The 14,279-nt window shown below is 39.9% G+C and overlaps 1 protein-coding gene across 1 annotated transcript in view; it reads left to right on the top strand.

The window, feature by feature from the left end:
- PRKCI (protein kinase C iota) overlaps positions 1–14,279 on the top strand; it is an 82,961-nt gene that overhangs the window by 25,187 nt on the left and 43,495 nt on the right. The window contains exons 3-4 of the mRNA XM_025377368.1: positions 9,965–10,054; positions 13,383–13,478. Coding sequence (XP_025233153.1) covers positions 9,965–10,054; positions 13,383–13,478 — 186 coding nt within the window. The remainder of the gene's footprint in view (positions 1–9,964; positions 10,055–13,382; positions 13,479–14,279) is intronic.

Below are 14,279 nucleotides of genomic sequence, written 5' to 3'. Positions count from 1 at the left end.
GATATACACATTTTATTTATCCATTCATCAATTGATGGACTATTGGCTATTGTGGGTAATGTTGCTATGAACATTTGGTTACAACTTTTTGTGTGAGTATGTTTTCATTTCATATGGTAACTGTTTAACCTTGCGAGGAACTGCCAGTTTTCCAGAGTGGCTACACCATTTTTCCAATTTCTCTGCGTACACTTAGACTTATTATTTATCAGTGTACTGAGTTTTGATCAAAAATAGTGTATCTGTGTAATGTGATTAAATCATGTTGACCTCACTCTTTTTCATCTAGCCTCTTAAAATATCAATACTAAGACATTTATAAAATGAGCATATGAAAACCAGTAACTTTCCTCCCTACAGATTGAAAATATTCAATCAGAAAGTATATTCAAAGAAAATATTTAATCTACAGTAACAACATAAAAACTGGTTTTTGAAAAAATCTAGTAATAAACCTGAGAGAAATTTGAAGAAACTACATAAAGAAACAAAAAACTAAATAGAGTGTCATAAAATGAAACTTGAATGAATGGTTTGGGAAAAAGCCACATTATACAAAGTGAATTCCCTACATATCAATCTGTAAAGAAAATATTTCTCCCAAATTTCCAACAGGATTTTAAGTCTGACAAAAATTTCATCAGGAAAAATAAATGCTCAAAAATAAAAGGAAAATTTTGAAAAAGGAAGTTTGGAAAGAGAAGACTTTTCCTAATTTTGTATACAAGAATAGTAACAACTGAGAGGAAATATTTGCAACATTTACAACAAAGGATTACTATCTCTATTGTACAATAAATGTCAAGAATAGATGAAAAATCTACATAATAAGGTATAAACAGCCAATTCATAAATAACAGGCTCAAAAAATCACTAATAATTAAAGAAGTTTTAAAATACTAAAGTGAGACATCACTTTTCACCTATTGGATTGGAAAATGCAGAATATAGTAATTATCTGTAAGAAATTAGGTGTGATGGCTCACACCTGTGATCCCAGCACTTTCAGAGGCCAAAGCAGGTGGATCACTTGAGGTTAGGAGTTCAAGACCAGCCTGGCCAGAATGGTGAAACCCTGTCTCTACGAAAAATACAAAAATTAACTGGGCATGATGGCGGGCCGCCTGTAGTTCCAGCTACTCAGGAAGCTGAGCAGGAGAATTGCTTGAACCAGGGAGTGGAGGTTGCAGTGAGCTGAGATCATGCCACTGTACTCCAGCCTGGGCAACAGAGTGAGACTGTCTCCAAAAAAAAGAAAAGAAAGAAAGAAATTAGGAAAGGTACACTGTTGGTCGAATGAATGTATGTGTCATAACTCTTTTGGGGGACAGTTGGAAATACTTGGCCAAATTTTAAATGGGCAGACTTTTTTTGTTAATTTTTTACTTTAAGTTTAATGGATACATAGTAGGTGTGTATGTTTATGGGGTACATGAGCTATTTCGATGCAGGCATACAGTGCATAATCATGTTGGGTAAATGGGATATTCATCACCTCAAGTGTTTATCATTTCTTTGTGTTACAAACATCCCAATTACACTCTTAGTTATTTTTAAATATACAATAAATTTTGTTGACTCTAATTACCCTGTTGTGCTGTCAAGTACTAGATCTTTTTTTTTCTTTTTTACTTTTTCTAACTTTTTTTTTTTTTTTTCTGAGACAGTGTCTCACTCTGTTGCCCAGACTGGAGTACAGTAGCATGATCACAGCTCACTGCAGCCTTGACCTTCCATGCTCAAGCAGTCCTCCTGCCTCAGTCTACTGGGACTACAGGCTTGAGCCACTATTCCTGGCCATTTAAAAAAAATTTTTGTAGAGACGGAGGTCTCACTATGTTGCCCAGGCTGGTCTTGAACCAAATACTAGATCTTACTCATTCTGTGTGACTATAGTTTTGTACCCACTCTCCACCACTATCATTCCCAGCTTCTGGCAACTATCATTCTACTCTCTGTCTCCATGAGTTCAATTTTTTTTTTTTTTTCTTGAGACAGAATCGCGCTCTGTTGCCCAGGCTGGAGTGCAGTGGCACAATCTCGGCTCACTGCGAGCTTCACCTCCTGGGTCCACGCCATTCTCCTGCCTCAGCCTCCCGAGTAGCTGGGACCACAGGTGCCCACCATGACACCCAGCTAATTTTTTGTATGTTTAGTAGAGACAGGGTTTCATTGGTTAGCCAGGATGGTCTCGATCTCCTGACCTCGTGATCCACCCGCTTCAGCCTCCAAAAGTGCTGGGATTAACAGGCGTGAGCCACTGAGCCCGGCCGAGTTCAATTGTTTTAATTATTAGCTTCCACAAATTAGTGAGAGCATGTAAGGTTTGTTTTTCTGTATCTGGCTTATTTCACTTGACACAGTGTCTTCCAGTTCCATCCATGTTGTTGCAAGTGGCAGGATCTCATTCTTTTTTGTGGCTGAATAGTACTCCCATTGTATTGCTAGACACTTAAGTTGCTTCCAAATCATGGTTATTGTGAATAGTGCTGCAATAAACATGGGAGTGTACATATCTCTTCAATATACTGATTTCTTTTGGGTGTATATCTAGCAGTGGGATTTCTGGATCATATGGTAGTTCTATTTTTAGTTTTCTGAGAAATCTCCGTACTGTTCTCCGTAGTGACTGTACTAAAGTACATTCCCACCAACAGCATGTGAGGTTTCCCTTTTCTGCACATCCTTTCCAGCGTTTGTTATTGCCTGTCTTTTGGATAAAAGCCATTTTAACTGGAATGAGATGATATCTTGATGTAGTTTTGATTTGCAGTTCCCTGATGATCAGTGATGTTGAACACCCTTTCATATATCTGTTGCCATTTGTATGTCTCCTTTTAAAAAATGTCTATTCAGGAGCCAGGCACGGTGGCTCACACCTGTAATCCCAGCACGTTGGGAGGCTGAGGCAGGCAGATCTCGAGGTCAGGAGATCAAGACCATCCTGGCTAACACGGTAAAACCCCCTCTCTACTAAAAATTCAAAAAATTAGCCAGGTGTGGTGGTGGGCGCCTGTAGTCCCAGCTACTCGGGAGGCTGAGGCAGGAGAATGGCATGAATCTGGGAGGCGGAGCTTGCAGTGAGCCAAGATTGTGTCATTGCACTCCAGCCTGGGAGACAGAGCAAGACTCCATCTAAAAAAAAAAAAAAAAAAAAAAAAAGGTCTATTCAGGGTTAGGGATGGTGGCTCATGCCTGTAATCCCACCACTTTGGGAGGCCGAGGCGGGCAGATCACTTGAGGTCAGGAGTTCAAGACCAGCCAGGCCAACATAGTGAAACCCTGTCTCTACCAAAAATACAAAAATTAGCTGGGCGTGGTGGCACGTGCCTGCAATCCCAGCTACTTGGGAGGCCGATGCAGGAGAACCACTTTAACCCAGGAGGTGGAGGTTGCAGTGAGCCAAGATTATGCCACTGCACTCCAGCCTGGGTGACAGAACAAGATCCGTTTCAAAAAAAAGTCTATTCAGACTTTTGCCCATTATTTAATCAGATTATTAGATTTGTTTTCCTATTGAGTTGTTTGAACTCCTTGTATATTCTGGTTATTAATCCTTTGTCAGATGCATAGTGTGCAAATATTTTCTTCTATTCTGTGGGCTGTCTCTTCACTCTTTTTATTGCTTTGTTTTGTAGAAACCTAAGTTGATGTGATCTCACTTAACTATTTTTGCTTTGATTGCCTGTGATTGTGGGGTGTTACTCAAGAATTACTTGCCTGGACCAATGTCATGGAGAGTTTCCACAGTTTTTTCTTTTAGTAGTTGCATAATTTGAGGTTTTAAATTTAAGTCTTTAATTCATTTTGATTTGATTTTTGTATATGGCGAGAGATAGGGGTCTAGTTTCATTCTTCTGCATGTGGATATCCAGTTTTCCCAGCAGTATTTATTGACAGTCTTATTTATTGAAGACTGTCTTTTCCCCAGTTTATGTTTTTGGTAGCTTTGTAAAAAATGAGTTCACTCTAGATGTATGAATTTATTTCTGGGTTCTCTCTTCTGTTCCATCAGTTTATGTGTCTGTTTTTATGCCAGCACCATCCTGCTTTGGTTACTACAGTTCCGTAGTGTAATTTAAAGGCACAGAATGCGATTCTTCCAGTTTTGTTATTTTTGTTCAGGCTAGCTTTGGCCATTCTGGGTCTTTTGTGGTTCCATATAAATTTACAATGATTTGGCCGGGCGCGGTGGCTCAAGCCTGTAATCCCAGCACTTTGGGAGGCCGAGTCGGGCGGATCACGAGGTCAGGAAATCGAGACCATCCTGGCTAACATGGTGAAACCCCGTCTCTACTAAAAAATACAAAAACCTAGCCGGGCGAGGTGGCGGGCGCCTGTAGTCCCAGCTACTCACTCGGGAGGCTGAGGCAGGAGAATGGCGTGAACCCGGGAGGCGGAGCTTGCAGTGAGCTGAGATCTGGCCACTGCACTCCAGTCTGGGCGACAAAGCAAGACTGTCTCAACAAAAAAAAAAAGAAAAAAAAAATTTACAATGATTTTTTTTCTATTTCTCTGAAGACTGTTATTGGTATTTTGATAGGGATTACACTGAATCTGTAGATTGCTTTCAATCTACAGATGTCCAAATGTAGTATGGACATTTTAACAGTATTGGTTCTTCCAATTCATGAACATGGAATATCTTTCCTTTTTTTTTTTTTAATGCACGTGTCTTCAGTTTCTTGCATCAGTATTTTATGATTTTCATTGTAAAGAAAGGATCTTTCACTTTTGTGTGTGTGTGTGTGTGTGACAGAGTTTCGCTCTTGTTGCCCAGGTTGGAGTGCAATGGCACAATCTCAGCTCACCGCAACCTCCGCCTCCTGGGTTCAAGTGGTTCTCCTGCCTCAGTCTCCCGACTGAGGATTACAGGGATGAACCACCACGCCTGGCTAATTTTGTATTTTTAGTAGAGACGGGATTTCTCCATGTTAGTCAGGCTGGTCTCAAACTCCTGACCTCAGGTGATCCTCCCGCTTCGGCCTCCCAAAGTGCAGGGATTACAAGCATGAGCCACTGCGCCAGGCTGAGATCTTTCACTTCTTTTGTGATATTTATTCGTGGGTATTTTATTTTATTTGCAGTTACTGTTAATGGAATTACTTTTTTGATTACTTTTTCAGATTATTTGCTGTGGCATATAGAAATGCTACTGATTTTTGTATGGTGATTTCATATTCAACTTTACTGAATTAGTTTATCTGTTCTAACAGTTTTTTTTGTGGAGTCTTTAGGTTTTTGCAAATATATAAGATTATATCATCTGCAAACAAGGATAATTTGACTTCTTCCTTTCTAATTTGGAGACCCTTTATTTCTCTTGTCTCATTATGTTGAATAACCATGTTGAAAATGGGCATCCTTGTCTTGTTCCAAATCTTAAAGAAAGACTTTCAATTTTCTTCCATTCAGTATGATACTAGGTGTGGGTCTGTCTTATATGGCTTTTATCGTGTTCAGCTATGTTCCTTCTATCCGCAGGTTTTTTAGGGTTTTTGTCATGAAAGGATGTTGAATTTTACCAAATGGCTTTTTTTTTTTTAGCATCAATTGAAATGATCGTATGGTTTTTGTCCTTTATTCTGTTGTATCACGTTGTATCACGTTGTATCAATGTGATGTATCACATTGATTGATTTGCATGTGTTGAACCATCCTTGCATCCCTGGAACAAAGTCCAGTTGGTCATGATGAGTGATCTTTTTAATGTGTTGTTGAATTCAGTTTGGAGTGTTTTGTTGAGGATTTTTGCATCAATGTTCATCAGAGATACTGACCTGTAGTTTTCTTTTTCTTTTCTTTCTTTCTTTCTTTTTTTTTTTACGTATCTGTCTGGTTTTAGTAATACTGACAGGTATTACTGGATCTTAGAATGAGTTTGAAACTATTCCCTCTTCCTCCATATTTTGGAATAGTTTGAGTAGGACTGGTATTAGTTTTTCTTTAAATGGCACTGAAGCCTTTGGGTCCTGGGCTTTTCTTTGCTGAGAGACTTTTTATTATGGCTTCGATCTCACTACTTGTTAGCAGTCTAGTCAGGTTTTGGATTTCTTCGTGGTTCAGACTTGGTAGGTTGTATGTGTCTAGGAGTTTATCCATTTCTTCTAGGCTTTCTGATTCGTTGGCATACAGTTGCTCACCATGACCTCTAATGATCCTTTGAATTTCTGCAGTATCAGTTGTATTGTCTCCTTTTTCTTTTTTTTTTTTTTTTTTTTTTTGAGACGGAGTCTGGCTCTGTTGCCCAGGCTGGAGTGCAGTGGCCGGATCTCAGCTCACTGCAAGCCCTGCCTCCCGGGTTCACGCCATTCTCCTGCCTCAGCCTCCCGAGTAGCTGGGAGTACAGGCGCCCGCCACCTCGCCCGGCTAATTTTTTTTGTATTTTAGTAGAGACGGGGTTTCACCGTGTTAGCCAGGATGGTCTCGATCTCCTGAACTCGTGATCCGCCCGTCTCGGCCTCCCAAAGTGCTGGGATTACAGGCTTGAGCCACCGCGCCCGGCCTGTCTCCTTTTTCATCTGTGATTTTATTTCTTTGGGTCTTGTCTCTTATTTTTAGTTCGGTTAAAGATTTGTTGATATTGTTTATGTTTTCAAAAAATCAGGTTTATGTTTTGTTGATCTTTTGTGTGTTTTGTTTCAATTTCATTCATTTGTGTTCTGATCTTTATTATTTCTTTTCTTCTACTAATTTTGTGTTTGGTTCGTTCTCACTTTTCTTGTTCTTTAAGATGCATCGTTAATTTGTTCATTTAGAACCTTTCTTATTTTTTTGATATAGGCACTTATTACTTGCTATAAACTCAACTCTTAGTACTGCTTTTGCTGTATCCCATTGGTTTTGGTAGTATGTTGTGTTTCTATTTTCATTTTTTTAAGAAATTTTTCAATTTTCTTCTTAATTTTGTATTGACCCACTGGTTAATAAGGACCATATTGTTAACTTTCATGTGTTTTTGTAGTTCCCAAAGTCCATCTTGTTACTGATTTCTAGTTTTGTTCCATTGTGGTCAATTAAGATACTTGTTAGTTTTTGTAGGTTAATAACAATATTTGGATTATACTAAGGAATTTTTATCTAGAGTTATAGAGATTTTGTCAGAATGCTGCCATGGTAGAGAATAAGTGGGTGGGTATATAGGGAAAAACAACATTTTGAAATATGTTTCAAATTTTCCAGAATAAACAGTTAAAAAGAACAGTTGGTGAACCTAGAGAATAGTGTTTTACAAACCTAGACACAGGATTTCTATAATACTCAGTGGGCAACTTTGTCAGGGGCTACAAGAGAGATCACCTAGAATAAGGACTGAAAAGATGTCCTAGGTTTCAGCAGCTGGTTTCATGACCTTTGCAACCACAGTTTTGGTGTAGTGTTGGGGCTAAAACCTGGCAGCAGCATTTTGAGAAATGTGTGTAAGATAAGAACATGGAGAAAGGGTATGATCACTATGTGAAAAAAAGTTGTTTCATTGTAAAAGATTACAAACTTAGGATTTTTAAAATATTAAAGAGAAGTATGTAGTGAAAAAAACAAAGACCCTGCTGCTTTTCCTTTCTCATCTTCTCACCTGTTTCCTCCAGTTTTAGTCTCTAGTTTTACTCTTGAGATTTGTGGCTACTGAATGAATGGAGTGTCAATCTGAATGGGAAAGAGATTTTTTTTTTTCCCCCCTGAGACAAAGTCTCGCTCTTGTTGCCCAGGCTGGAGTGCAATGATGTGATCTCGGTTCAATGCAACCTCCGTCTCCCAGGTTCAAGTGATTCTCCTGCCTCAGCCTCCCAAGTAGCTGGGACAACAGGCATGTGCCACCACACCCGGCTAATTTTTGTATTTTTAGTAGAGACGGGGTTTCACCATGTTGGCCAGGCTGGTCTCGAACTCCTCACGTGATCCACCCACCTTGGCCTCTCAAGTGCTGGGATTACAGGTGTAAACCACTGCGCCTGGCCTGAAAGAGGTTTTTGAGAGGGAGACTCAGAAACTCCTTTGCCTGATAAGAGCTAGGAAATAGAAGGAAAGAAAAAATGGAAATGGAACTGATGAGCTCAGAAGATAAAAGGAAGTAGGGATGCAGTGGTCAAGTGGGAGGAAAAAAAGGAAGAGGCACTCTTCTTTGAGAAGCCAGGAAAAACGACTTTGTTTTTCTTTCTCAATTAGCAGACTGAGCTGTATGCTGGTGGTTTGGATAGGGTTGGTGGCATCTAGTGTATAGTAACTACAGGAATTAGCAAATCAATGGCAGACTAAAGGACTCACTCTCACTCGCTCAGGTTCAAACTAGGCTCTAAATGACTTCTTTTTTTTTTTTTTTTTTTGAGACAGTCTTGCCTTGTTGCTCAGGCTGGAGTGCGGTAGCACAATTTTGACTCACTACACCCTCTGCCTCCTGGGTTCAAGCGATTCTTCTGCCTCAGCCTCCTGAGTAACTGGGACTATAGGCACACACCACTGTGCCTGGCTAATTTTTGTATTTTTAGTAGAGATGGGGGTTTCACCATGTTGCCTTGGCTGGTCTCGAACTCCTGACCTTAAGTGACCCGCCTGCCTCGGCCTCCCAAACTGTTGGGATTACAGGCCACCACACCTGGCCTGAATGACTTTTTCATTAAGGAATGCCATAGTCCAGGCAGATGTGCCACCTCATTGATTGCCAGGGATGACTCAGTTGTCTGGCTAGTTGGGTAAGAGAGTTGTTTCTTCTGTCCCTTCTCTGTGTGTCTGTTACTAAAACTGTTCATTTACATTTCATAGCAACTCAAGTGTGACTGTTCTTCCATAGTTTTGTAGCTTTTCATTTCTGTGACTCCTTTGAGGAGGCTCTGTCATGTGAAGGGAAAAATTTGATAAAATGATTACATGGAGACTTGTAACTAATCATATTGTGGCAATTGAACTACTTTCACTTCCTCTTTTAAAGAAACAAGTAACAGAAAGCCTGCTCTTGGCCATACCCATTAGACACATAGCAGTAACTATTTAAACTGTGGTCAGTAGCCAGGCATGGTGCTGCACGTCTTTGGTCCCAGCTATTCGTGAGGCTGAGGCAGGAGAATTGCTTGAACCCAGGCGGAGGTTGCAGTGAGCCAAGATCACATCACTGCACTCCAGAATGGGCAACAAGAGCCAAATTCCATCTCAAAAAAAAAAAATGTGGTCAGGAATAGATTCTGTTTGCTGTATTTGGGATATATACAGTGTTAAGAACAAAATGGCCAGGTGTGGTGGCTCATGCCCATAATCCCAGCACTTTGGGAGGCCCAGGCGGGAAGATTGCTTGAGCCCAGGAGGTCAAGGCTGTAGTGAGCCGTGATCCTGTCACTGCATTCAGCCTTGAGTGACAGAGTGAGACCCTGTCTCACCAAAGAAAACCCAAAGAACAACATTTTATATCTATATAAATTAGTGTCTGTGAACCTCATGTAGTATTTTTGTACAAATAGAAATGGAAGTTATGTTACCTACTTCAGAAAATTGAATTGTCTAAATAAATATCTAAATATTTGTCCTTAAGCCAGGCGTGGTGCTTCACGCCTATAATCCCAGTACTTTGGGAAGCCAAGGCAGGCGGATCACCTCAGGTCAGGAGTTCAAGACCAGCCTGGACAACATGGTGAAACCCCGTCTCTACTAATATAAAAATTAGCTGGGTATGGTGGTGCATGCCTGTAATCCCAGCTACTCGGGAAGCTGCGGCAGGAGAATGGCTTGAACCTGGGAGGCAGAGGTTGCAGTGAGCCAGGATCATGCCACTGCACTCCAGCCTGGGCGACAAGAGCAAAACCCCATCTCCAAATAATAATAATAATAATAATAATAAATAAATATTTGTCCTTGTCACATATTTGTGTTTATAAATATGAGTTTATTTTTTCTCAAAATTTACATTATGAAATTTGTTTAGTAATCATCACATTTAGGGGTTTTAAAGTGACCATTACTTTACCTTTGTATTTTTTAGGAGACCCGTGTACCGTATCATCTCAGTTGGAGTTAGAAGAAGCCTTTAGACTTTATGAGCTAAACAAGGATTCTGAACTCTTGATTCATGGTAAGAGAGTAGTCATTTCATACTCGTCCAGAGTGATAATTTCTTTGAAATCACTCTTTATTCTTGACCATTTTGAAACATAATCTCAATGTCATTTTCTCAGTCTCTGTGACTCATGCCTAAGTAATTGTCCTTATTTAGTAGTTTCTCACATGCTATAGAAGGTAAAATTAATCTGCTTCTTACAGTCTGGGGAATTTTGTGATCTCTGTATGTCTCGTTGGATATTAAAATGTGATTTCTTAGTGTATCATAGCAAGTTCATGATGTAAGTTAAAAATTGAGAGTCTAGGGAATCTAAGTCATCTACTTGAAATTTTATAATGTATACAAATAGTGACCTCCAAAGGTAAGGTATCTTAAATATCCTTTCTTTTGCTTAAAGGTTAATAGTGAAACTATTTACATGATTCCTATATTTATTTTTGGGACAGAGTCTCACTGTCACCCAGGCTGGAGTGCAGTGGCATGATCTCAGCCCACTGCAACCTCTGCCTCCCGAGTTCAAGTGCGCCTCAGCCTCCCAAGTAGCTGGGATTACAGGCGTGCACCACCATGGCTGGCTAATTTTTGTATTTGTAGTAGAGACAGGGTTTCACCATGTTGGCAAGGCTGGTCTCGAACTCCTTGCCTCAAGAGAGCCGCCTGCCTTAGTCTCCCAAAGCACTGAGATTACAGGCATGAGCCACTGCACCTGGCCCATTTACGTGATGCTTTAGAGGCATTAGTATGTTTAAACCTCAGCAACCTTGCCAGGCGTGGTGGCTCACGTCTGTAATCCGAGCACTTTGGGAGGCCGAGGCGGGTGGATCACGAGGTCAGGAGATCGAGACCATCCTGGCGAACACGGTGAAACCCCGTCTCTACTAAAAATACAAAAAATTAGCCGGGCGTGGTGGCGGGCGCCTGTAGTCCCAGCTTCTAGAGAGGCTGAGGCAGGAGAATGGCATGAACCTGGGAGGCAGTGGAGCTTGCAGTGAGCGGAGATCGCGCCACTGCACTCCAGCCTGGGCAACAGAGCGAGACTCTGTCTCAAAAAAAAAAAAAAAAACCTCAGCAACCTTGAGATGTAGGAAGTGGCATAAAAAGAAGTAACCTAAACTCAGTTATCATATATGTAACTGGCACATTGTAGACCTGGATTGTGAATCTAGGAATTCTGATTCCAAATTTGTGTTTATTTCATTCAACTATGCTAATCCTCAAACTTTTTTTGTCATGTAAAACTTTTTTTTTTGGAGGCAATTTCTCTTGCTCTGTTGCCCAGGCTGGAGTGCATTGGTGCAGTTATAGCTCACTGCAGCCTTGACTTCCCAGGTTCAAGCGATCCTCCCACCTCAGCCTCCTGAGTAACTGGGACCACAGGCACTGCCGCACCACTATGACTGGCTAATCTTTTTTGTGTGTGTGGAGATCGGATATCACTATGATGCCCAGGCTGGTCTCAAACTCCTGGGCTTAAGGAGTCCTACCATCTGGGCCTCCCAAAGTGCTGGGATTAGAGGTGTCAACCACTGTGCCCACCGAAGAACCTCTTAATATACTGCATTTAATTGCAATGTATTGGCAGTATTTCATTGAACATTTTTGAGAGCTGTGAGACCAGACTTAGGAAACTTTTAAAAAAGTGAAACAAATGTAAATCTTTCCTTAAGTATAATGAATCATTTCAGTGCCTTGTTACTATTTCTTTGTATTTTCCTTTACAGTATATTTTTTTTAAAAAGCAGTGGTTTCATTTTATCTTTTTTTTTTTTTTTTTTTTTTTTTTTTGAGACAGTTTCACTCTGTTGCCCAGGCTAGAGGGCAGCGGCACAATCTCAACTCACTGCAACCTCGGCCTCCTGTGTTTAAGTGATTCTCATGTCTCAGCCTCCGAAGTACCTGGGATTACAGGCACCTACCACCATGCCCAGCTAATTTTTGTATTTTTAGTAGAGATGGGGTTTTACCATGTTGGCCAGGCTAGTCTCAAACTCCTGACCTCAGGTGATCTGCCTGCCTTGCCCTCCCAAACAAAGTTTTGGGATTACAGGTGTCAGCCAGCACACCTGCCCTGATTTTTTCTACCTCCAGAATTTGACATAGTGACTCACAAGCGATCCATAATGTACTTTGTTGAGATTCTAATAGGACTTTAAGAATCTATTTTTTTGTCATCTCTTTCCAGAATAAAATTACAGTGAATGCATAAAGAAGTGATTGATGAATGGTATTAAACAGTCAGTTTTAAGTCTTACTGCCTTTTAATACTACATCACAGATGCTTTCAGAAGCTAGCTTATGTTTCAGCTTTTAAAAATATGCATTAGGAACTGTGCTTCCTGTAGTCTGTGCTCTTTATTAAGCTATGTCCTTTAGTACATCACAGACTAGCAATAGCTGACTAGATATTCATAAATACGTTGTTGCTTTATATTCTACCTTGTTATAAAAATGGTTTGAATCGGTATATAAATTTATAGTTTCTAATATAAATTTACATTTTTGATTTTGGTACTGTTTCTGGTGTTAATTTATTCCTAAGTTTAGTATACATCTTTTAAAAACTAATATGTTTCATATTTGTATACATTTTGTAATTTAATTTTCATCCTTCATTGTGACAAACTTGTCCCACTATACCAACGATTTAACGAAATGCTAGTTAATGATTTATTTAAGGATAAGAAAATAATGATGTAACCAGGGACTGGAATTAGTAATTTGAGCTTCTGATGCTTTGGTTTTTTGTTTTGTTTTGTTTTTGTTTTTGTTTCTGAGATGGTGTGTCACTCTGTCGCCTGGGCTGGAATGCAGTGGCATGATTGCAGCGCACTGCAACCTTCGCCTCCCGGGTTCAAGCGATTCCTGGGCCTCAGCCTCCCAAGTAGCTGGTATTATAGGCATGCCACCATGCCAGGCTAATAGGCTAATTTTTTTTTTGTAGTTTTTGGTAGAGACAGAGTTTTACCATGTTGGCCAGTCTGGCATCTCCTGACCTCAAGTGATCCACCCACCTTGGCCTTTCAGAGTGCTGGGATTAGAGGCGTAAGCCACCGTGACCAGCCTAATGCATTGTTTATAGATATGTTTGTTTTTATAAGACTTTAAAAAAATTTTTTTTTTTAATATCAACAAAGCAAAGGCAAATAAAACCTTCTTTTATATGGCCTTGGTAAAATGAATCCCTTTGGCAAATAATATTGACCGCATGCTATCTTGTCTCAAATGAAGAGAGGGTCAGGTTGAAATCTGGATCAGTGTCTTTTACATTTGAATTTTAAATTCTGTGTAATTTGTATGTTTTAAACATGCTGTTAACTCATGTTCATTTATTTTCTTTCAGTGTTCCCTTGTGTACCAGAACGTCCTGGGATGCCTTGTCCAGGAGAAGATAGTGAGTGTTTATATACATACCTTTTACAAGAGTTACTATGCTATGGTACAAGTGAAAAAGAAATCAGAGATAGAATTTTTAGCTAGGCACAGTGGACAGTGGCTAATGCCTGTAATCCCAGCACTGTGGGAGGCTGAGGTGGGAGGATCGTTTAAGCCTAGGAGTTCAAGACCAGCCTGGGCAAAAAGTGAGACCTTGTCTTTCCAAAAACACACAAAAAAGTTAGCATGGTATGTGCCTATAATCTCAGCTACTTGGGAGGCTGAGGTGGGAGGATCCCTTGAGCGCAGGAGTTTGAGGCTACAGTGACCCAAGGTCGCACTACTGCACTCTAGTGTGGGTGACAGAGACAGGCCTTGCCTCAAGGAAAAAAAAAAAAAAAAAGGAAATAGAAGTTCTAATTCATTTGATTTATTTTCCATTTTTCAGTCGGTTTAAGATATATTAGTGACTGCCCAAATGCTACTTTTGCCAGATCAAATTCAGATAGTTCTTAGTTACAACTTACATGATTGTCTGTTGCACATATGAAAGGAAAATTAAGTTAAATTTAAGTTTTAAAATTTAATTTTGGAAATGTTCAAACCTATGCAGAAGTTGAAACAACATTGAAAACAAGGATACCTATATATCCTTTGCCCAGATTTACCAATTTTTAACATTTTCCCTGTTTGCTTTATCTCTGTATCTGTCTATGTCTATACATGCACAGTTATACATAACAAACACACTTGTGTTTTTTTTTGTTATACCACTTGAGAGTGACATGACACTCAGCACATGTCGTTAGGAACTGGCTTTTATTTTTCTGCAGTGTTTTTTTTTTGTTTTTTTTTTTTTTTTAAC

Source organism: Theropithecus gelada, chromosome 2, assembly GCF_003255815.1.
Source record: "Theropithecus gelada isolate Dixy chromosome 2, Tgel_1.0, whole genome shotgun sequence".
NCBI lineage: Eukaryota > Metazoa > Chordata > Mammalia > Primates > Cercopithecidae > Theropithecus > Theropithecus gelada.
The sequence above is the reverse complement of the archived record's forward strand: the minus strand, read 5'-3'. Positions and strand labels throughout refer to the sequence as shown.